The sequence below is a fragment of the Channa argus genome, chromosome 23 (genome assembly GCF_033026475.1).
Source record: "Channa argus isolate prfri chromosome 23, Channa argus male v1.0, whole genome shotgun sequence".
In the NCBI taxonomy this organism is placed as follows: domain Eukaryota; kingdom Metazoa; phylum Chordata; class Actinopteri; order Anabantiformes; family Channidae; genus Channa; species Channa argus.
The window spans coordinates 8,632,605-8,657,491 of NC_090219.1; the positions used below are offsets into that span (position 1 = coordinate 8,632,605).

Sequence of the window (24,887 nt, forward strand, 5' to 3'; positions counted from 1 at the left end):
AGTGTATATTTGTATTTATATTCTTGGGGGAAAAGATGTGTCCTGTAAGTTGACTTCAACAAAAAAAAGTCATCGTTTACACTTTTGCTTTTGTGTGAAACAACAGAGGTAAATTCTGAATTTGACATTTACAGTGGAAAGCACAAACACGAGAAACTCATGAGAAACTGGGTTATTTTATTCAAACTACAAAAAACAAAAAGAAAAAGAAAAGTCACATATTGCATTCTGGGAAGTCTATGTGCTGATGTTTTAATGGAACCTAATTGTGTTCCATGAACATTCGTTGCATTAATTGTTTTGACGACTTTCCAGTAAAATAACACGAAATCAGGCAAAGTCGTATTCGTAAGGGCCAAAAATAGTATTAAAAACAAAATGAGAAATTTTGCATTAAATGAACCTTAAATCAATAAAACCTAGCTACATATTTAAATGTGCACACGTTGCCCTTTGGTAAATCATTATACATTTGACAGCAAATACAGTGTATTGTGGTTTGTCCACTATTGGTTGCCCCACACTTGGGTTACTGATTCAAGCCATTTCATGGTCAGTTCGACATGATTTATGTATTGCTCCTTAGTTCAAGAATATTCTGTTTTACTTAAACAGATTTTTTTTACCAGTAATATTCCTATATAACGTAACTCAACTGCTTGGTACAGCAAACACACTGCAGTTGAAAACTTGTTTTCCATCAGACCTGTGTTATACCCTGGAAAAGGCTGCAAATAACCCTCTCATGGGTTTTATGATCAGGCGCAGTTTTTGTGGCTTCATGCGGCTCAGATAAATGTGGGAACAATTAATGTGTTTCTGGCATGAGCTCCATCTCAATTTGCCAAATAGGCTTATCGGCATACTGACTGTGGTAAAACAAATATTTTAAAAATCACAGTGATAGCAAAACACATAAACTCGCACTACGGTCTGAAATAACAATGGGGACCACTTGTATGGGCTTAATGCACTCCCTCATTTCCACACTGGATGGATGGCGTGATGTCACAAAGCAGGTAACACTACTTCTAGATCATTGGCAATCGAAAATATTCCTCTTTCTTCTCAAAGTAGTAGTCGAGTCGAGCCATGGCATATCTGCGGACAGAAAGCAAGTGATCAGGAAACGCCCACGTTTAATAAATAAATACATATTGTAAAACCATTTTTCTGTATTTCTCATTCTACAGTGCAGATCTACAAAAGACACAAAACTTCACCGCTGTGAATGAATGAAGTTCATTTCTGGGCCAACAACTCCTTCAATTCATTGTATGTGGAGTACATTAACTCAAGTATTAGCGGAATTACCACTTCACCAGGTTTGGATAAAATCTGGAATCCGAGAAAAAACAAGTTTTCAATCCAGTTGTTCACCAACCTTTTCTTTTGTCCTGTGCCACATTTCAGCTCCGGCACTGTGATTAAATTATAGAACATTTTACAAAGTGAATTGGGAACTTCCTTTATGAGTGTCACCTCAATAAAAAATGGATATGAGCTGTAGTTCAGAGAGGCTCTTAAAGTATGATAATGTTCATTAGTGACAGGTTCAGCTCTACCACCTGTAACGTAAAAACAGGCCGCGACAATAGATAGAGTGATGGATACAATGAATTCTTCTGAGTAAATCATTTAGTGTCAGCAAGCACAAAGGATGTGTCTGATTGCTTATATTACACTGCTTATTTCATTCTTGGCGTTTGATGGGGAACATGTTCTCTCTGTGCTTGCATGGCTGTCCTCCGGTTTCCTCCCACAGTCTAAAGACATGCATGTTAGTTTAATTGGTGACTCTAAATTGCCCGTAGGTGTGAATGTGGATCCCGCCTCTCGCCCGATGACTGCTGGGATGCATCACAGGTTTTGCTACAGGTACCTTGAGTACCAAAAGTAATTTGATCTGGGTTCAAGCAGAGGAACTGTTTGCTGTTTGTAATCAGCATCCTCCTGGGCTCTTGGTGCATGTACTGAGTTACATGGTCTGCTCATGTTATGGGTCACGTGTAGACCCATGAACTGCAATGCAAAAAGCAATAAGGTGTTTTTCTAATGTTCACCACAGGTCGCGCCGCAGGATTTTACCTCAAGCACTATATTTGTGTTTGCAAATATTTGCACAACGGCATAAGATCAAGTCTCTGTTCTGTAAAGGAAGGAATCAGTAAACTGTTCAAAAGCTCAGACCTTTACTGACTAAGGACTAAAAAAGTCCTTTTGTACTTGTTCAAAAATCTGATGTTTAAGTACACTGTCGCCCTTGGCCATTATAATACCCCCTTTAAAATTGGGAGAAGTTTCAAAAGGACAGAAAAATGGAGGCACAGAGAGGAGTTTGTCCTTAGTCGGTGCTTTGATTGAACTAGACAACTGGTTTGTATGTGTGCTGTACTGCAGGTATCCTCCTTATCTAGGAATTCTGTTTACCTGTGCCTTCAGTAGTTAGGCCACATGCAAAGCGTTTGTTTGGGATAAAGTTCTTTAAGTTATTCGAATTTGATAAAAATGGGAAGAGATGAAGAAGAAAACGGACCCTAATTGGACAAATGACATTGTACGAGCAAGAAAAACTGCAAAATGACGGATGGTTTAGTGAATGATAGACACTTTTATCCAAAGCGACCTACAACTAAGCAGGACACACTCGGGACAACTTCATCGGCTCTGTTCAAAATCTGCTAATTCACAAGCCTGCAAACTCCTCGTGACTATCTGGCTTTACCCTCTGTGCTTAGGAAAAAAAGAAATAAATAGTTAAGAGTGCTTCTAAGAGTTTATTAGAAAAAAAATTATGCTCCTAACATTTTTTTTTCTCTTAACCTAATTACGCATTATGCCTGTCATAAGTAGAATTATTTTTGAGTATATCCATTCAAAAGAACAGCAACCTTCACAGACGATCCCATTCATCCCCATTTTTATTAAGGCCGACACCTAAAACTAGTGTGCTTAACGTTCATCATCATCATCACAGATGAAACTGAGACGTTTTCTGTGAACAGAAATAGAGGAAAATTAACTCCCTCCGAAGCAGGTATTCCATTTCACAATGTGCTTTTGTGCCCGCTCCCTCAATTTTGCAGTCAGTCTATTCCAAACAGTGGGCCTCCTCCTGGTTCGTTTCCTCATAATAATGTCTTTGTCGAATAAAGGCTCGCCCTGCCAACACGTGCACAAATCTAAACCGCTGACTCGCAACACACGAATAAAATGGAATAAGGAAAGTAAATACGGACGGTAGAGCGAGGGCGGGCTTGCATTCCCCTTGTGGCTCCCTATTGTCACATCTACATCTGGCCCTGGTTAAAGCACAAGGCCCAGGCGACGCCTGTCACTCGTTGGGAAGTCGGCGGGGATTTGGCTGAGGGGGCGAACAGTGGGAGGAAACGCACACACACAGAGTTTAACTCCGACTTATTATTTCTGTTCTCTGCAGTACTTGTTTATGACAACAGCATAAAGCAGCAGTGTGGTGTGTTTACTCTCAAATTAAAGCTAAAAAAAAAAAAAAAAAAAAAAAAACAAGTTTTTGTTTTTTTATTAGAATTTTGCTCCAACGTTTATCTGAATGTGAAAAGTCGCCTCCTATAACCAAGACTGTGGCAACATTTTGGATATATTCACTTTTAAATGTTTTAAGAAATTCCATAATTCGAAGAATTTCAGTTATTTCTGCTGGGTTAGAAGGTTTTAGGGCATTGATTGTACTGTAACATCCTGAGAGCAACTACCTGAACCACAGGCCGGAGCGTAACAGAGCATGATGAGTGGAGTAGAGTAGAATAATTTCGAGCTACTGTGTCTTACTTGTTTATTGTAGCTTGCAAGTCATTAAGTTAATAGAACCATGAACTAGAACCTGCAGACCTGTTAGAACCTGTATTTTATGGGAAAAAGGTTTCCAATCCAAAGAGCTACACGGCCGAGTTTTAACCTCTTTTAGCTTATTATTTCGGTTTTAGGGCAAATTCAGTGTCTGTGTCCAGCAGAAGCAACCAGCTTATCTCAAAGGCTTTGACACTTTGGATCCAGAAGAAACAACTTCACCGTGCATCAATTGTTTACTTTATAGCCAAGTCCCGAATCTGCTGCTTCAGCTTGTTTTGGATCACATCTCTTCAACGGTCAAACATCTTGGGATTTTTAGACTTAAAGCAGGTAACATCAGACACTTCACTGCCTTCAGTGCTAAGTGGCCATTTGCTCTTTGAATTGTCCATCGTTTCTAGCTTCACTGTACTGGAGGTTGTAGTAATTAGGACACCGCCACAGCTTATATCCAGTCAATTTTTGTCGGTTGCTTAATGCTATTTTAACAAGCAATGACAATGACGTAATGCGTAATGTCGGGGCAAACATGTCTGTACCTCTGTACAGCATGACTGACAGAGAATCCTGAAGCGACCGTGGCAGAGGGCCTTGAAACATGTGTTTATGTATGTGTGGGGGATAAAGGTTAGTAATGCCCTCAAATGTTAAACCTGGGTCCTCATCCTTATTGTTGCTTTAAGCTCATTTCAGTTTAACCCCCGAGTTACAGAAAGGTAACCCAACCCTCACCGTGCACTTTAGGACAACCTCTGCCGGCAGCTTAGAGGAGCAGACATCTAGCAGACACATGTGGCCCATTCAAGGGGATGGGAGACGTATGTGTAAGGGAGTGGGGACGGCAAGGGAACAATAGAGCCTCTGTACCTCAGCACCCCCCTGGATCACATTTCCTCAGAGGTCCAAATCAAAATGAGGCGGGGGCCCTGTCGTTGATCTGGCAAGTGGGCAGGGAAAGCCACACAGAGGGGAGAGTGCCGCACGTCAATAGTGATTAGGATCATGATCACAACTGTGGCGGGTGTGCGGCATACAGAGACTTGAGAAAGGAAAAAAGATGGGGGTGGAGGGCAACATTTTGCCCTCTTGAACTTTATTGTCTACTTGTTGGTTGTGAGGAATGTGTCCTGGGCTTGTTTAAAGATAATTAATCCACATGTGGACCACTATATATATATATATATATATATATATACAATTAATTTTTCCTGCCCAGTTTATGCCAAATTCTGGATGCAAAAAGTCCTTAAGCACATGTGGGAAAAAAAGCCCACACTCTCAGCTGAAGTTCCCAAACCTTTATTGGACCTTTTGCCAATAAATTCTTTGTCAAGCGATCCTTATGAAAATCCTGTGATTGCTTAAGGGAAGTACTATATGATGATGTTAAGTACTTTAATAAGGTGGCCTGATGAAGTTTTCTTTGTGGTTTCACATGGGGCCCTGAAGTGGACTTTGTCAGAAGAACAAACCTTTGGAAGTCAAAGTCAATAGAGGAGTAGTGTGACTGCAGGATGGCCCAAAGACCCCAAAAGAAGTTGGACGCCTGAAGACAACAACAACAAAAAATGAATCACACATTAAACCAACAAACCAGGAGCTTTCAAGTTTTGACCAATTTGCTTCTGACACGTTTATGAAACACGTTCTCAAACATCTTTAAGATATTTCTGAAACGTTCAGGCATTCAGTGGTTTTACAAAATTACAATGCTTAAAAAAGGAAAACATGACAAGACTTCTAACTTTTATGGGGCAACCAATAACTATCATGATAAAGAGCATAACAAAAAACAGACTTAAAGATTTGGCATAGTTGTGCAAGTTTATTTCCAGCCTATTAAAGGACCGAACAGGACGTAACCGCTGATCAACACCAACACTTTTGGTTGACCTCCGCTTGCATGTAGAATGGTGTATGGCCACCTTGTGATCCTCATTTCCCCTTTTGATTCGACTTAACCTTCAGAGGCAGCTTCCTCTCGCCCCCCACCCCAGTGTCCCCCCTCTGTCAGTGCTGACAGAGACTGCATTAGTCTCCTGTAGGACTGCACGGGACTTTTAACGTGTAAAATGCTGGATTCAGTTAGTGACATTTGCACACACTGACAACGTTTCGTGTCGCATTTAGCTCAGTCTTTCCGTGGTTGTTTCGTTACATTTTTTGTGCAGAAACACACCTCAGTGACCTCCAGTTGTCGTGCTCTAACTCTTCCTATTGCTGCTGCTGCTGGATGCCAGTTGTACGTTGCTGAGTCAAAATGACAAACCTCTGTATTGAATGGTTTCCTCCTTAATGGCTTTGCTCACTTAGGCTGTGGACTTCGATGCCTCCATAAATTTCTCTTGTTCTCCACCCTTATTGTAAATCTTCATGGTAGGACCACTAATAGCAAGTCCTAATAAGATCCAGACAGGCCTCTGTTCTGTGGCCCAGTGATATAATCACATTTTTATTTGATAATCAAATAAAGGGTGGAATGAAATACTTGAAGAGCAATGTGCGGTTTTCCCTTGGTTTCCCCCCCCCCACACACCCCACTGCCTTGCAGATTTTCATCTCCAATCTGAGTCTTTATTCAGAGAGAAAGATTGAGCATGTTTCCATTATGATTAATAACTGCTAGCCGTTAAGAGAGCATTAGTTTAACACTAAGCAGAGACCATCAGTGACAGGGGGCCACTGAGACAAGCGGAGAGAGAGAGCGTGTGTGTGTGTGTGTGTGTGTGTGTGTGTGTGTGTGTTGGGGGGGGTGACATCACAGAGCCGCAGGCTATCGCCTCGACATCACGGGGGATCCCTGCTGAGGAGGGGACGCGTCGTAAAGACCCCACTGTGTCTTGGCTCGCTTTAGCAGAGAGTAATACTCACAGGCAGCTTCGCACCACAGAGCTCTGGCATCTGTCCAGGCTTTGTCAATGCCACACAGATTCCTTCAGTGCACACTGGCTTCCTTGGTTCCTGTGTTTTCACCATTCATCCGTATTATCAACTACTGCAATTACACTATACTGTGAATTCAATGCAGTTTGTTTATTCAACACAATCGCCGAGCTGATAAAATGATAAAAATGATAAAATGGCATTTCAGTCAGTTTACACTAAAAATGGAACCCAACACATTCCAACGCAATAAACTGCTATTTTGTACATTTTTTAACGTAACCAACTTTGTCGTTGTTAACTTAACAATTCTCTCCATTACAACGTATTATAGATCAAATATGTCGCTTGTGTTGTTTAGTTTCATATCACAGCAAAGCAAATACCACACTGAGATGAACGTCAAGGCCTTGCTGCATTTGTCTGTTCCTTTCCACAATTGCTTTAAATCACGTTATTTCATTTTCTGAGAATCTAACTCATATTAAGTCAACACGAGAAACATTCAAGATTTTGAATGTTTGTCTTTCATCTGGGCCAGTGACAAATCAAATGCATTGTGGATAAAGTTCATTAGGATCTGTAAATAAAATAAACAACCTGCAGAGCGTAAATTGCTATGTGTAATTTTTCTTTAGATTTTAGTTCAGTTCTTTGAAAACAAATAGACCCTTTGATTTTCTCAATTAACAGGCTCAGTATCCCTCATTCTGACACACAGCTTGTCAAACTGCTGGAAACTTGGCTTGTTAAGCAGCAGTGATCGATTTCTCCCACTTCCCTCGAGTCAAGACTCCTCCTCGGGTTTGTCATAGAAAATCTGATTTCAATCAATGCAATGTTATCGCTTCTCGCTCCATTCCAGACCATATTCCCCACCCCCACCCACTTCTCCCTGTCTGTTTTTTGGCCGAGGCACAAGTTATTTTAAAAAGTAATATGCTTCCTCATCATTTCTGCTCTATTTCAAGAGACATTCACACCACCCCAAAATTGGTCAGACAATTCTGCATATTGTGTTGAGCTATGAAAGCACTTTTAGACAGATAGCCCTGCACCACTTGAGCCACCAAAGAATGAAAATTGTGGTCATAAGAAAAATAATTTTGGCTGCCGTCTATCATTTTTCCCCCTGCAGCAGTTTCTAATCAACTCAGATGGAGTCCATCAAACTTCGAACAGTGTTGGGTCAGCTGTGGATCGGGTTTGGTTTTCTTTGGGGATTTTTGTGTGAGTGCTGGGAAAGTAAATTGTTAAAATATGATGGTGAGGTGTTGCTGTCCTGCCATTTCAGAAGTCTGCACACATATGGATATTGTTGAAATGTGCACACTAATCTCATAATATTGAGATATGAGTTACTCCAAAAGCAGAACTCAGAGAAAGGAAATAACTGTTGAGAGGCTTGTCACTTTCCAAAGTCTTTCCAAAGTGTTGAGGCACTACATTATGACATATTTCAACATTTCAACAAAGTCAGTGGGAGCAGACACTTACCAGTGAGAATTTGCAGACTTGAATGTAGAGCTGTGTAACTTCTGCCTCTGTAACAATGACCTCACATCCTGTGCTGTGCTTATAACTCTCCAGATAGGCCGTCAGCCAGTCCCTCTGCAGCTCCTGGCTCGGGTAGAGGCTGTAATTAACATCATTCACACCTTGAACATAAACACACACACACACACACACACACACAAGTGGAGTAAAATTATTCAAAATGTAATGATAGTTGTACACTGGTTCTAAAAGCTTTTGAGATTTGGTGTGAATAAAAATCTTTTTCAGTAATGTTTATATTTGTGTATATTAGTACTTTATTGCAGGACCACACTTCTAACAATTCATTTGGCACAGACACATTCAACAGTTCTGGCAGCAGTGCAGAGATACAGTTTTTACTTTTGAATGTTTTTGAGAGGCTCCCCCTTCTAACCAATCAGAGAAGAGCAAAGATTTCCGCTTGATAATTAAGTTTTGTAGTTTCCTATTTATTGTAATTTGATCAAGATGAATATTTAAAGGGCTGTGCAAAGTGTTAAAGGAGCATAAAGTGTGAAACATGTCTAAGGACAAGGATGGGGAGAGCTGGACAGAGCAGAAAAAGGGAAGTTGCACATTGTGGCTTTAAGTTACACGGTCTGAACACTGACTCCATCACTCTGTGCTGTATATATTGTACCATGGGTGACGTGCACAGTACAACATTCAAAGTTTTCGTGGAATTGTTATGGCGCAAATGAAGAAAAAAGAGGAAAAAAGGGGATTTGGAGAATGTCAGAATGTCTTCACATATGAATATTCCACAGTTCGTACATAATTTGGCTCACTGCAGCAGGTTTTGCATCATGATCACTTTTCAGGGTTAGGCTAAGTTTGTATAACACATAAATTTCAGGCACCATGTACAAATATTTCCAGTATTCCAGTGGTTCTGGATCTCACAAAAGGACAAGTAAAGTAGGAGTAAAGCTGAGGACATAAAACTCTTTCGGACCAGGATTAATGAGCATTCTTAAAACAATTTCAAAACGGCATCAAAATGAAACAAAAAAGCTGATTCTCAGTGATTTTCAAACGCAGCGTTCCTTCATTCTAAAACACATTTGTGCATGACAATTGGCTCTTTCCGGTATTAATTTGGCATCTGGATCAGGTTTTGAAGGTTGGACCAATTTGTGCTCCGCTGTGTGAAAAAATGACTTGATAGCTACAACCAGCTGGAGTAAAGTGTTTACAATAAAGCTGAAATAATACAGCTGATCACAGCTCATCTAAAAGTCTTAAACTGCCAATTGTTCCACAAATGTTCATACTGACTTTCAAACTTGCTGGTTCATTAAAGCCACATGTGTTACCATGTAGAATACCCTCCTAATCCAGCATACAATGGTTCTGTATATTACATAACATATGCTGCTGTCTATATTCCACATTAGGCAAGCTTACATTTTCTGTTCAGGAAAACTATTTGATGTCAAATTGAAATTTTATCACAACAAACCTACCAGCAAATTCGTTGAAGTGATTGCCAATATCGAAGGCCTGGTAGTTGTAATCAGCGTACTCGTAGTCAATGAATTTCACCATTCCTGATGGAGGAGGAGAGGGAAAGCAGCAGCCGTTACCAGGACAACATGATGAACACATCTCAGGTACAGGGCATATAACTGATGACTTTGCCTCCTTTCAATGAAAATACAGAACCTTGCAGGAATCAAAAGAACAAGAAGTCTATTGACTTCGTCACTCTGGGCATTCTTGCCAAACATGTAAGAAAAATAAAATCAAACTGCGATAAATGAGTGAATAAAAAGGGAACGCCTTCGCAGCGCTGCAAAGGTTTGCATTTGTGTGTAAAATTAAGGGAAGAGGTATGATATTCTAAAGGTGCATTATTACGAACTGTTGAAGAGGTTTTGAAAAACAGCGAGGTGCTTCAATTACAGACATATTAACTCCGTTCAATAGGTTTCTGATTTATGGAAATCTCATTCCACAAAAAAACATTCTCAGTGCAGCCATTTCAGTACAGTATTCAGCATCTTTTCCTTTTTCATATAACGTGCATGGCCGTTCCTCACCCTCTTTGTGGTTGTAGATGATGTTTTTTGTCAGAAGGTCGTTGTGGCAGAGGACAGTGGGCGAGTCAATCTGCGAGAGGTGTCTCTTCAGTGACTCCATCTCTGCTGATAATGTCTCGAAGCTGGGCACAGGACTGTCAGAGGGAAAACCACAAATGTCCGGACATCATTTCATCACAGAGGGGTGAATTTAATACTTGCAGGCTCAACACCCAGGAGTCACACTAATCAAAAACACAATCACCAACAGTCCAATGCTTTTTAGAGTTTATTTTAAAGCACTGTAACTACTAAAGTGAGAAATTTAAGACATTTAGCTTCATCTCAGGTGACATCACAATTCAGCAGTTACATCTATTACTGTCAATATTCTAAACTAAAAACTTATTTATTTAACTTTTTGTTGGTGCAATGCAACCACAGGGGGGCACAAGCCAGTGTCTTCTTGTGCCAGTCCCAAGTCTGGATTAATGCAGAGGGTTGTGTCAGGAAGGGCATTCGACGTAAAACACATGCCAAATTAAACATGCAACCCATGACCCGTGGCCCGGGTTAACAACGACCGCCACTCTTGCTGTTGACCTACAGGGTGCCGACGGAAACTGGGCTACTGTTGGTCGAAGGAGAGGAGGAAGGCGTGTTCATAGGCAGAGAGAGAGGAGGAACGCTAAGAATGTAGGACTGACAGTAGACAGGGAAGGCTAGAGAGCTGGTGACATGATGCAGAGAAGGAAGGTGGACATACCGTGTGTCCAGGAGACCAGGTGGAAAGGTAGCAAGGCTAGAAGCTTAGGAGCAGGGTTCAAGTTGTTTTAACATGGGTCAGATAGGAAGAGAAATGGAGTAGGAGTTATACTGAAAGAGGATTTTGTGAGGAATGTTCTAGAGGTGAAAAGAGTATCAGACGAAGTGATGCAGAGCATCCCCAGAGGTGAGAGAGTGGTAATTGGTGCAAATTTCAATGGACATGTAGGTGAAGGGAACAGAGGTGATAAGAAAGTGATGGGCAGGTTTGGTCTTCAGGACAGGAACACAGAAGGACAGAAGGTGGAGCACTACAAATAATGTGATCAGGGAGACAGGTAGGAGGGTACTCGGTGTGTCATCGGGAAAGAGAAAAGTGGACAAGGAAACTTGGTGGTGGAATGAGGAAGTTCAGGAATGTATACAGAGAAAGAGGTTAGAGATTAGAAGTGGGACACAGAGGACTGGAGAGAGTAGGCAGGAGCACAGGGAGATGCAGCGTAAGGTGAAGGTAGAGTTGGAAAAGGCCAAACAAAGAGCATACGAGGACTTGTATGTTAGGTTGGACACTAAGGAGGGAGAGGTGGATTTGTACAGGTTGGCCAGACAAAGAGATAGAGATGGGAAGGATGTGCAGCAGGTTAGTGTGATTAAAGATAAGGATGGAATTTCATTGACAGGTGCCAGGAGTGTGATGGGAAGATGGAAGGAGAACTTTGAAGAGTGGATGAACAAGGAAGATGAAAGGGAACAAAGAGTAGAAGAGGTGACTGGTGTGGAGCAGGAAGTAGCAAAGATTAGTAAGAGTGAAGTGAGGAGGACGTTGAAGAGGATGAAGAGTGGAAAGGCAGTTGGTCCTGATGACATACCTGTGGAGGTATGGAAGTGTCTAGGAGAGGTGGCAGTAGAGTTTCTGACTAGTTTGTTTAACAAGATCTTGGACAGTGAGAAGATGCTGAGGACTGGAGGAGAAGTGTACTGGTGCCCATTTTTAAGGACAAGGGAGATGTGCAGAGCTGTGGCAACTACAGAGGAATAAAGCTGATGAGCCAAACAATGAAGTTGTGGGACAGAGTAGTGGAAGCTCGGCTAAGGGCAGAGGTGAACATTTGTGAGCAGCAATATGGTTTCATGCCTAGAAAGAGTCCAACAGATGCAGTATTTGCTTTGAGGATGACTGGACCACCAAATGTCGTGAGTTTTGCAGTAAAGTTTGTTAGAAAACAGCATGTTACGTAGTAAGTACTGAAACACTGAACAGTTGGACATGTGCATTCAAAAGTTTAGAGAAGGTCAAATTCATTTCACCTGTAAAGCTTATAGTGGATTGTTGGCGCAGTGTGTGTGTCTCATTGCACAGTAAAGTGGCATCAGGGTTTTGTTCACGGTGCTTTTAAAGGCTCAGTCTCACCCTAAATTCTCCCCTTACACGGACTGAGTCACCTGCATTTAAGAACCGCTCACTCTTCAAGAAAGATCTGTGTCGGGATTTCAGTGATTGTTGTGTTCTGTCTGTAAATGTGTGAGGGTGTTTTACCTGGGGATAAAAATTAAAAAGAAAAACACCAAACATGACTGTACAAACCAAAGGTAGCCTCAATGCAGAGTGCATGTGCACAGCACCTGGGTCATGAACTCCACACGTTTCTCGCAGCAACATGTTTGTATAAAGCGGAGCAGCTCAGCCAGCCTCGCTGAGCGCTCACACGCCGTGTTTTCACTCACTGTTGATTGCGCGATCGATCAAAGAAGCCACTAATGTCACTGGACGTCAGCGCAAAATGCACCTGGAAGAAACGCTGCGCCAGCATCCGTCCCCCAATTCATTTTCGCGTTCCGTTTGCAGACGGCAGGCCACGACAAGAGGGTCGTTTAAACAGTGTAATTTAAACACTACCTATTTATGCAAAGGGGAACAAACAGATGCTCCGGTATTATACACACTTGGAGGCATAATTTAGCGAAGCCTGTGCGTGAGGAACACACAAAAGCAGAGGAGCAAGAGCCTTGTTTATCCCATGACACAGAGGCTCTGTGGCCTTATACAAGTCCTCCTACAAGCTCTAAACAAGTCCTCTTCCTCCTTGCTGTGGACAGGGACGGACTGAATTAAAGCCCGTTAAGATCTGAACCGCTGCGACCACAATGTACAAAAAGCTGTCACTGGCCTTAGCTGGCAATTGGTAAAAAAAAAAAAAAACGTTTGCTACTTTTGTTTGTCTGCACAATTTGTAGAAATAGGTGTTCGTTTCAATTGCAAATTGCATTTTGAAAGCTGCGGAGGACGCACAGGACACACAGTGGCTGTCAGTCATTCTACTTGTCTACAGCATGAAATCTGTTATTTAGAATCACCTCTGACACGCACACTTTATCCATCTCCTTATTGATATGAATTTTAAAAAAAAGCAGTAAAATGGTGAATCACCCTGATTCCTTTTCAACGCATCCACTTCTTTAACTTAACAAACCGACTTTATCAGCCACGATTGCTCGGAGTCAAAAGCTAAATGAAAGACCATTGACTTAAATGGAAACCTGTCGTCTTGCCATCAGATCTTTTCCTCTCTTTTCTGTCTTTTTTCACGAACACTACGTCGAGTGCATTCGCCTCCTGCTCCCTGTCAAGTTTCTGTAAGGTAATTAGTGGAATTTCCTCCTCTGGCACTTCATTATGAATGTGCCTTATTTACATATGATTTCAAACACCAGCCGAGCACTGCTGATTTTTTTTGATTTTTTACATTTTTTCCCCTTTTTGGAGTTGTATGTGATTCATGGGAATGCGAACGGGAGACGTGGCAGGGGGCCTTTGGAAGAAGAAGAGGTTGCTCTCTCGCTTCCCATCACTTTTCTCCTCCATCTCTGACTTCTGCTGCGTGCTCTCTCTCTCTCTCTCTCTCTCCGTCTCTCTCTCCGAAGCTTGCAGCTGCTGCAGCTTCTTTCGCTCCCCCTCCTGCTCTCTCTTCTCTCCGTCTCTCCCTTTGCACAGCGGGTGGCTTGAGAGCTGAAGACCTCTGCAGGTGCAGCCTCTTCCTGCTCTATTTGCCTTTTACCATTTCCTCTGAAGATCACATTCATACCAGCACTCATACATTCTCAAGTACAAAAGTTTCTCTGATGCCTCCCTTTTGCTTTTTGTGCCTTTCTTGATTCTGCCTTTGCGCACGTGTGTGTGTGTGTATCATGTCACACAGCCGTTTGCATACTCCAGTGAATATGCAAACACACACCATAAAAATCAGTTTTATAGCATAAATTGACGTCTCAAATCTGGTCTGTAGCTTTCCTTTGATCACAGTCTAATGGAGTCCCTATTACTGTCTAGATTCTGATTATTGATTATTTTCCATATCAATGATATGTTCCACATCCCCGTGTCTCTGTGAGCAGCAGTGGACTGTGTCAAGCCACTCAGTCACACTATTGTCTCACGATATAGCACCATCTATTGGACCTGTCCATGTGGTGCAGTCTCCTCCTGCAAACGCATGTTGCAGTATGCTACATATGAAAATGAGTGTGATACAATAAGGGGACAATTCTGAAGCTTAAAATGTTTGAAGAGTGGACATTGGCGTGTTTTGACATTTAAAAGCAAATTCCAAGTAAAAAATGTCTTCCGAGCTGTTCATTCCAAACACAACAGCACATAATTGATATCTGGTGCTGAAATTAAAACCTCTTCTGTTGAAGGCAAAAAAAATAAAAAAATCGGATTCAGTTTGGGTTTGAACCTTATGAATCACATATTACTAAGAACAAACAAAAAACGAATGCGGGTTTCTTGTCTTCCTGATGACAAAGACAATTAGTCACACTGGGTTTTCTTTAGATCTTGAAGGGACGTTTGACTTTATGAATTAAAAAAAAAAAACTCTTGTTATCCTTCAAGACACTCCTCCTCCTCTTTTATAAACTCCAGTCACTCCAGGACTAACAACCCTGCCTGAACCTAGAGGAAGCAGCTCAGATTCTTCCAGCTACATTGTGTGTGGACTTACGTCCTCCTCACGGCAAAAATAGACAAGGCCGAACATTTGTCTGATAAAGAAGGATCCGCAGGAAGCTAGTGGCTGAGAATTTCTTTGTAGTGACTAGAAGGCTCCTCTCACCTTTTAGCCCATGACCCCTGTCAGAGAAAATGCAGTGTCACTGCCAAAGATGCCGACTCCCCCACCTCATCCCTCTGACCAACAGGAGTTCAGTCCTCGGACAGAGGTGAATGTGCCAGCCTGACTCGAGCACAGTGCACAGACTTGGGAAACATACGATGAGGCTTAAATGAAAGTGCTGCCGCGTAAAAGATGAACTGGGTTAAAAATGTGGCTAACAATCTCCCACTGATGTAATTTCCAGTGCTACTGATGGTACATTTCTGCTCCCACTCACCCACTAATTTGAACGGTCCTCTGAGAAAACAATTCATTAAGTTCAATATTTGCATTTTGTCAGTAGACAGTTATCCAAAGCGACTTAATAAAGAGCACGCATCAGGGGAAACTTGGGGTCCTGCCCAGAGACACCATGTTGACATAGGAGCTGGGAATCGAATCATTGACCTTGGGATTGATCAACAACCCATTAATCTGTCTACATCTACAGGCCGTCGCTTTATAGTATTGTAAGCTAGTTAACCAGGCAGCTAACGCACAGCTTAACCACCTTTCTGTGCTTAATTTATTGGCTATAAGAGGACAATCGCTTCAAAAGACAAACAAACTAAACTGCGATCCACATAAATACGGACAGATTACTTGTCTCTCATCCCGCTTGAGTGAAAACCTCTGGTCAGCTAAGTTGCCCTCTGTTTTGACTCCAAGGCCAACAACTGTGTGATACCATGATTCCACCTCCTTTGAGTTATTTTAACAGGAAAACACAAATGTTTATGGTGAAACATGTACATTTCTGCTGAGGTGCAGCAGCAATGCACGTATTTTAATTACTCCCACTGGCAACTGTTGTGTTTACTGCATAAAATAGCAAACCCATTTGCTCAGAGAGCAAACATGGCTACGTCGGTTACACCTGAGAGCTGTACCTCGGCGGACTCCTGCTGCTCTTCACCAGTGAGAGAAAGTGGGACATTTTTTTCCACAGGAGAGGTTCAACAGGCGGAGCACATTTTTGCCGGATGGAGTGGACTCTCCCCATCTCCGCTGCGATTAATCTGCAGAGAGAAAACATTTGCTCACATTAGTCGGGCTGACGCTGTTATTGCACAAACAACCATTATCGGAGCAGAAACACAACTCCCTTTCCATTTAGCACTCTTATCTAGTTCTTAAAAGAAAAAGGGGTGGGGGGGTGGGGGGGTTGCATTTGTGACCTTTTGACTTCTTCTCTAGACACTTTATTGGTGACGTATTCCCACAGAGAGTATCCGACGGAACAAGATGATTGGTGGGCATTGTGGTCCTGGCTAATGAGCCATGGCTGCCCAGTGGTGAGAATAATGATGCCGTCTTGTTGTCATGAGAATGATGAATGAGACAAGGAGCATAACTAAACATTTCCCAACCGAAATAATCCTACATCTGCAGAATTTAAACGCTCCTGTTTTTCTATGAAAAGTGAGGTAACACGGCGCAGGACCTTTTCTCCCCGTCTACTTTGCAGAAAACTAAATGAAAATGTGAGAGACCTGTAGATAGAGGGTTGTCGAAGCAGCTCGTCATCCAGCACTGCTCCTCTGACAAACTCGTAACAGATGCCATTGTGGAAGCTGCAGTAGATCTGTGGACCGCAACCGTGGGCGTGGAGGACCTGGAACATTTCCACCTCCCGGTCCCGGTTCACATAGAGCTCCGTCATTCTGCCGTACAGTCGCACAAGAACACAACCTGGTTCCTGCACAGAGCCCACGTAGCAGCCGATCAGCTGGTTGGTAATGCCTTCTGTGAACGTCTGGAATGAATGGAAATCAAAAAGGAAATGGATGCAGACAAGGTTTGTGCAGTTAGAATAAAGGAAATGAGACACTTAATGGTTCGCTATATGATAAATGATAATGATAAAGAGAGATAACATTTAGGTCCATCCTGACTTTCTCAAACTGGTGCTTGTGGACATCTCATATTAAAAAAAGCGGGGTTAGGTGAGCAGGTTGCATGGTAGCTGCCGTTATCGGTGTGTGTGTGTGCGTGGATGAAAAGTGATATTCACATTGTGCTTATTATATGACAATCATCATCTTTTCTCTTTAGAAAAGTGTGGGAATCTTACACGATTGCATCAGGCGCCCGTTCACTCCATTCAAAGCGGGTGAGGCGTTTTAAATCTGTCTGCTCATGAAAACATAGTCAAAAAAAAAAAAGCACCAATATTACTGTAGGCTATGTTTATGAGAAGACTTAAATGTAAACTATGTAAAGGAAGCTTGATTTTGTTTTACACTTGAGGGATTTCTTGATTTTCTGTTTGGATACTTTATTAAATCATAGCCTCAAAAAATAAACTTAAAGTGCAAAAAAAAAACCCAAAAACTGAGATGCGAGCGGTGTAGACAGCCAGACTGATTAAAATAGGAAGGTGTCAGTTGCTGGATGTGGGTCTGAAAAATGCAGCTGAATGTAGCTGAAACAGGGTAGTTGTGTTCCTCAGTTTACACGCTGAAGCTGCTCTTTGTATTCGCACTGTATTTAACAGGAAATGGGAAGCTACAATGTGCACTATGTACACGGGGTGTGCGGTGTGTGTGTGGGGGGGGGGAGGGGGGGGCAAATTAACGAGACAAATGTTAATGCACGTAGAGCACAGCTGCAGAGATGTGCAGCCTGAGCCTGCTGGTGTTGAGGATCAGACTTCCTCCACACAGTCTGAACCGCTCTGCACGTGTACACAACAATACCACAGTGACCAATGTTTGCCTGCAAAGGCCTCGTCGGACATTTGTTGTCATTCAGTGGTTTCTCAGAGTTTCTCATTCACCGCCTCAAGTCTCCAAGGGATTTTCGGAGCCTCCGAAACAGTGTTTCATCTAGATGGAAAGTGAACAAACATGCCCACCTTGACATGTGATTAAATATTTATCCAGTGGATGGACGGTCAACCGGATGCTTTCCCCAGCCTCTGAGCTTATCAGGAATTGTCTTTAATATGGATTATCTGTGCTAATGTAGTGCATTTCCAAGTATTTGGTAGGTGGAACAAAAACTAAAGATTTCAGCATGTGTCATAGCTACAAATACTTTTATACACTTCAATTGTTATTTCCGGCTTGTTCCTTAACGTTGCAAATATTTCTTTAGTCTGTTTCTTTTATGTGAAATGCTCTCATGTGGTTTTAAAAAAGGCAAAAAAAGGTAAACTATGAATACGATTACCAGAAATGCATTAACAGTGTTAACAATAGGAGCCAGTGATCCGACCCTGTGCATTTGTTATTTCCCGAACAGATGAACACAATACATCATTAAAGGAACTGTTGGGATCTGGGGGCTGAAGGGGAAACATCTAGCCCTTTGTGTACATTACTGGACCTGGTGTAGATAGAGAGGTCACCCACCCAGTGTGCTGTCACCTAACAAACATAAACCCTATTTCTCTGAAAAATTGGACCTTGTGTTTGCACATGGGACCAAAATGGGATTATCTTGTTCTGAACAGACGCTTTGACAACATCTGTTCCCAGGCTTTAAAAAAAGAAGTCTACTTTTGTTGTCCAGTCACCTTGGCTTTCCTGCTGGTTTATAAAGTGGCTTCAAGGTGTCCACATACATACCGAATATACTGCATACGGGACAATAAAAGCAGTATTTTCTCATTTGTTGTGTCCACCCTGTCCACTCACCCTGCGTTTTTTTTTTTATGTCAAAGTGACATTCATGGCACAATCACAATGTCATGTCAACAGAAAGTTTGCTGTCCATAAATGTAGCTTTAATATCTAAGATTACAGTTTGTAGAGACGAACTAACAATGACACTGAACACGATTGTTCTTTCTTTAAATAATAAATTTTAATAAAATAAAACTTACTAAATAAATGTTTTGGAATTTTTTAACCTGGACTTTTTTTTTAACCCGGCCAGTTTATCGAGGTAGTCATGTTTGCATGATGGTGGGACGTGCTACAGGTTTGAACCTCAAATGCAACTACGCTGTAAGAAGTGGAGGGACATAAAAAGTACGCAGCGCTCAGTCTGGGGAACATGCACACCAACATTCAGCTGGGATGAATATGAAACTTCAACAGCCCCACTGTGCTGCTTGATTTAGCAAAGAGATTTTCATTTTAAAAATCCTGCATATTTAAAATCTATCTGTTTCTGGTGCTTCGCTTCACGGCATGTAACAACAAAATAATCATTTCACCAGTAAAACATTTGGCTCAGCTTTGTTGAAACAAATGTTAGTAAAGAGAACGGAATATTCTTCATTTGCCTTTATTTTATCATATTAATGTGTATTCTGATTCATACATATATGCTTCAACGTTGATGGAAGCGTCTATGGATCACATCAGTTTCCAATTTATCAATCTGAGTCTGACATACTGTACAGTACCAGGAATTTCTGACACACAATATTTCTTGCATGTGGATCTAGTTAGTAAGTTTATCTAGTGCAACTACTGGGTTAAAAGTAGAGTTAACCCACTTGGAATAGTGTGCAAACACTAACAACTCAGAATAAGTGATATTTTTCTGACACTGTATGAATGTAGTGAGACATTCCCACTCACATTCTTGGAGTTAGGATCCCATCAGTTGATTTCCGAGGGACGAGCGTAAACCCTGAAGATCAAAATTAGACAACCAACCTGCCCATACAGTTTTCATTGACCAATACAGAACTAAACTTATGAACATATTTCAAGTAAAGTTGGTGAAATTCAGATCCCCCGTTTGACTCAACCATTTACTCACCATTCACAACCATTCACTTACCTTCATCTGAATGTCCTCTGCCTTCCAGTGAGGACGCAGTCTGCTGAGAAGGTCCAGGATTCCCGCACGAGGCTCATTCTCATCGATGTGGATGGCCACGTGGAGAAGCTGATTTTTAACACCATTAGAACCACTGTCCATTTTTTTGTCTTTTTGGTTTTACTTCAAAAAATCTTCAGGTCCTCTACTCTTGTCACAGACCATTTGAGTTACGTTCAGACCAGCCAGTTGATAAAAGACGTCATTTGAAGTCTTAATGATGGTGACAGGAGCCAGGACAAAGCCGTAATACCAACTTTGTCAGAACCAATTAGGAGTCATTAGTTCTATTTGCAGGTCACCAAACTTGTCCAGTGTCCAGTGAGCAGCACAGCTTACTTATCTGGGGCCAATGTTCTTATGGGCATCTTCATTCCAACTTTTTTATGGTTTACATATTAACCAGTGGAGGCTGCTGCCCTGCAGCAGGTACTGCTTATGTAGTGTTAACATTTGAATGAGACAAAAAATTTAGATTTTGAAGCTCCGCAATGATGCATGATGTTGCTGAAGTTTGCCTTCAGTTGACCAGAACCTCCTTTTCATTTACTCATTTAACCGTGCACTGTAAAACGCACACAGAAAAAGGTCATAATGTAACGTTAAAAAACAAGCAGAATGAGCTGCAATAAAAAACATGGGCCTCAAAATACGACGAAAAAGCAACAAAAGTAAATACATTCACGATCTCAGTAAAAGTAAAACTCCGTTTCCGTACAAAAAGTGATTGGCATCTGTGATTTTAAAATGAGGATAAAGACATGAGCATGGCTCAATTTAAAACATTTGGTAAACAAGTAAGAAGCCAGATTGTTCATAAAGATAAAGCCGGATAACAGAGCGTCAGTGCACTACTGAACATAGGTGGCACCAGTGGTTTGGAAGCAGAGTATGAGCCATAGTGCTAATAACAGAAAGTGCAATAGTCATCATAAAACAATAATCCATCCTACCAAATCACCCTCTTCTGTGGGAAAACCATCCAACCACCCCAACCATCTCCCTAGAAGGACTTTTGGCTTAAACTCCAGTATTGACGTGCCTGGGTTTATATTGTACTCGACTGAAAGCGACACCGTTTTTGATGCCTCAGGAATGAGATCAGGTTTGTGAAACTAATCAGGGCTGTATTCAGTTTTCCTGTATACGGCAATATGCAAGATCAGTTGGTAATATGTTTTTTACAACAATGCATATGTAAAAACACACCTTCAATGCAAAAACAAAGCCCTTGCATTCATCGGGTGTCTGCAATCACAGCAACAGATGGCTTTTTTTTTTTTTTTTCTCCACAAACCCAAGTCTCTTTGCACAGCCCCGGTTCTTGAAGCCCCACCAAGCTGGTCTAACATTAAAACTGTGGATGCTGCAAACTTCTCTGCTGCAAGTCCCTCCAGGCTACGAGTGGATTTTCAGATACAGCTTACTTTCCGAAAAATTCGTTCAAGCTAAAGAGCAAACACATGCCAAACATCGGGCCAATAAGACTTTTACCTCTTCAAATAGTTTTCAGATGTGCTACATGTGATTGTGGAGTCTATTGTCTGACCGGACTCATCATATATTCTAGAGGGATCATTCAAATATCATGCAGCTTCTTCATTCAGACATTACCGTTCATGCTAGCTCAATGCCATGGAACATTTCAACATAATCACTCTGTAAACACAAAATGAATTTCATAAACATTGGCGCAGCATGTTTTCAATCTGTTAAATTATTTAGATGTAGGGCCAATGTTTACCATTTTGCATCATTACAGTAATTGCCTAGAAGTCACGAATGTGGTGATCATCTTGAACCGAATACTTTGCAAGCTTTTAGACGCAAATGAAATTCACTCGCCATCAAAGAGCGTCTCATCATCAAAGATGTTGTGCACTGAAAGAGAGATGAGTGTCTCGATTAAAAATGTAAGGGTCAGGCGGTAAGATAGAGTAGCGGCGTCAGAGTTTGTGTTACTGTGTGTGCCTCCTCAACTAAAGCTGAACAAGGCGGCTGGTTAAAGAAAAGAAATGACACACACAATGACCCAGACATGTATCTATACACTCTTCTGAAACTTTGCAGACAGATTCACTTACTGTATGTCTGGCTTCTCTGCATTTCTTCTTTCACACGATTGTTAAATGGAGGGTGCAGAGATTAACACTTGAGCCTTTGAGCCTTTAAAATTAATCATTTACGAAAGGATCAACAAAGTATCAGTTGTACTGACGACAGCATGGACGAGTAACAAAACTGACTTATTGTTGCTGCAGTTTCTCTTGACTTCTTGACATTTTCTGGATTGTGGTCTTTTCCACTTAAAGATACTATACGCCATGTAACTTTGGATTTTTTATTCATATTTTTTATTCACTTATTGTGGAGAGGTGCAGTCAAAGCCTGCTTTGATCCAGACTCATTGAACAGACACAGTGGCTCGCCCTTCTAACCTTCTAACAAATCTGAGTTTTGGGTTATTTCTGCTTGATGAATAACTTTTAGGGCATCCTGCCTTTATTGTAATTTTACCGTGAGGACTCCTCGATGCTCTGGGTAGAGCGTTTGGGAGTGTAGCCGAGTGAAGCAGAACAGTGAGGAAGAGCTGGGTGGAGCGGAGTAGATTGATTAGTATGATGCTGTTAGATTCTAGTGCATATCATAGCTCCAAGCCATTAAAGTAGTAGAACAGTGAGCAATATCCATTTATTATCCTGTTGGAGAACATTTCAGCTGCCTGCTCTGTCTTTTCTTTAAAAGTTGCCATGGTCAGACCCAAGAACCTTTCTGCGTTACTTTCCACAGGACACAAGTTGGAATGGCTCGTAGTCACATTAAAGGATAAGCATCAGGGTTATTATTTCATATATACATAAAAAAAGAAAACACAAAAACTACTAGTTTTCATCAACTGAGAAACAAACATCCAGAAGAAAACTAAAGTGAAAGTAGGTGCGACCTCACAATTTTTGTTAGCAGTTTAAATTTAAATTTAAAGGGAACACACGTTGTTGGTGGAAATAGGAAATGAGGTGTGAAGAGTGGCACAACATCGGTTTCCAGGAGCTGGTTTCCAAATGTCAGGTCACTCTGCATATTAATTGATTTATTATGCTGCTGTTCAGATCGAAGTTTTTAGTTGGATACACAAAGTTTATGTAAAACAATCCATCATATTATTCATACTGGGATAACGTGACTTGAAGTCATCAGTTTAAATGTTACATAATATTTTGTCAAGATGACACAAACTGAGCCCGTTGTTCATTTACACTAACTCTGAACAATTACGCTCAATTAAAGTGACTAACAGGAACAATGAACATTCTCGCACATTTAGAAGATTCTGAAATTTTACCGTTGCTCTGTACGTGGCCAACGTGACCTTTGACAGACTTTAGATTCATCAGTTACCCTGTCTGGACTGTGGGAGGACACCAGAGTACCTGGGGAGAACGTGCAAACCCCGCACAAGAAGGCCACAGTCGGCAGGAGGATTCAAACAGGGGACCCTCTAGTTGTCAGCACTAAGCACTCAGGCATCATGCTGCAGCCTCTTGAGCCACTGAGCAAAATATGGGTGAATGTGAGTAGAAGGATTTTAAGTCTTTAATGCAAAACTGTATTTACAGTCTTTATAGACTTGGGTGTTGACCCCAACAATAAGGGAGGAGACAAATGGAGGGCAAGAAAAAGTGGCTAGGATCCAAATCCCTACGAGTATTGATGGGTGGTGGGTGGGTGGAGCTACGATGCAACATAAATAACAGAAAGAGGCGACATATGATAAGTAAGGTGCTTCAGAGGAGAGGAGGAGCCTCTCAGTAACGTTTCAGCAGAATATATGTTATTTTATTCTTATTTTTGCATTTTATAATTCTCTGCACCATCTTTTTATGCACTGTGCACAAATGCAAAATCAAAAAAGAAAAAAAGTCATTTTCTTTTGTCCTTCGCGGCGCAACAGTTTGCGGGACGCAAAATCCCACGACCTCCTTTCTTCCTCGACTTTCCTGCTTGTCTTTGAGAAGTTTTTAATTAGAGAAAATTCCCTTTTTTGTTTTACAAGGCAAACAGTTGTTGTCCTTTATCAAACAGCTCTTTGGATAGAAAAAGAGAGAGAGAGAGAGAGAGAGAGAGAGCTCTGCAGACATTTAACCTTTTTATATAGTCTTACAATTGGGGGTCTCAAGGCCTTTCATTTGTGAAGTTCCTGTGGAAAAATCAGGGAGCTTGGACTCATTTCATGTGCCGGTACAGTATATTTATATTTCAGCTCCAATCAAAGCCAGCCAATATGCCATCCCTATGTATTTTCTCTTCTGAGCCCTGCCTCCCCACTATAATTTCCACCGACATTTTGTGTGCAAATGCAGTAATAGACACATTTATCACATCAAAAGGGATTCAATTTTCTTTTCAATCATCCACCGGTATGAATAGTGCCACGTCCTCTGTGGCCAACGAGGGGCCATTACCGTGAGCCAAAGGATGGCTTCGCCTTCTCTGTGCATTCAAAGGAAAAGTGTGTCAAACTGTTTGCCGACACCAGCGTTTGTTCTAGGCAAATGGAGACAGCTTTCAGACAGGTTAGTATCCAATTTTATTGTCAGACAAATGTCATTTATGTTTGGGCCCGCGGTAATCATTGGGCTCAGACACCGGTGTTCCTCGACGTTAAAGCTGACAGTTAGTCCATTTAATACTCTAACTCTCATGTCAGTAACACATTGCCAAGTCCAGACATGACACCCGCTGTCTCTTCATTATGTGAAGAGGGTGACATGCAGGATTCAGGCCTCAGCCCTACGGGGAGGGGGGGGGGATGGGGTGATTGCTTGAGACGTTGTTGATCCACACGGGCAAAAAAAAATTTTTTTTTTAAGAATGAAAATACTTTGCAAATGCAATTAAATGTTCCCTTGCACTG

The 24,887-nt window shown here is 41.5% G+C and overlaps 1 protein-coding gene across 2 annotated transcripts; it reads right to left on the minus strand.

Moving 5' to 3' along the window:
• Window positions 1-157: 157 nt before the first annotated feature.
• zgc:113516 (uncharacterized protein LOC541449 homolog) lies at window positions 158-22,135 on the minus strand. Of its 2 annotated transcripts, XM_067493782.1 has the most exons (9): window positions 22,057-22,135; window positions 19,934-20,537; window positions 16,687-16,949; window positions 16,084-16,212; window positions 10,296-10,429; window positions 9,720-9,803; window positions 8,212-8,372; window positions 5,304-5,377; window positions 158-1,101 (listed from the first exon to the last, which is right to left on the minus strand). In XM_067493782.1, exons 2-9 carry the CDS (start codon window positions 20,072-20,074, stop codon window positions 1,032-1,034), a joined length of 1,056 nt encoding a protein of 351 aa, XP_067349883.1. In that variant the 5' UTR covers window positions 20,075-20,537; window positions 22,057-22,135; the 3' UTR covers window positions 158-1,031. The 2 variants fall into 2 exon arrangements, with proteins under 2 accessions (XP_067349883.1, XP_067349884.1); XM_067493783.1 differs by lacking the exon at window positions 5,304-5,377.
• Window positions 22,136-24,887: the final 2,752 nt, after the last annotated feature.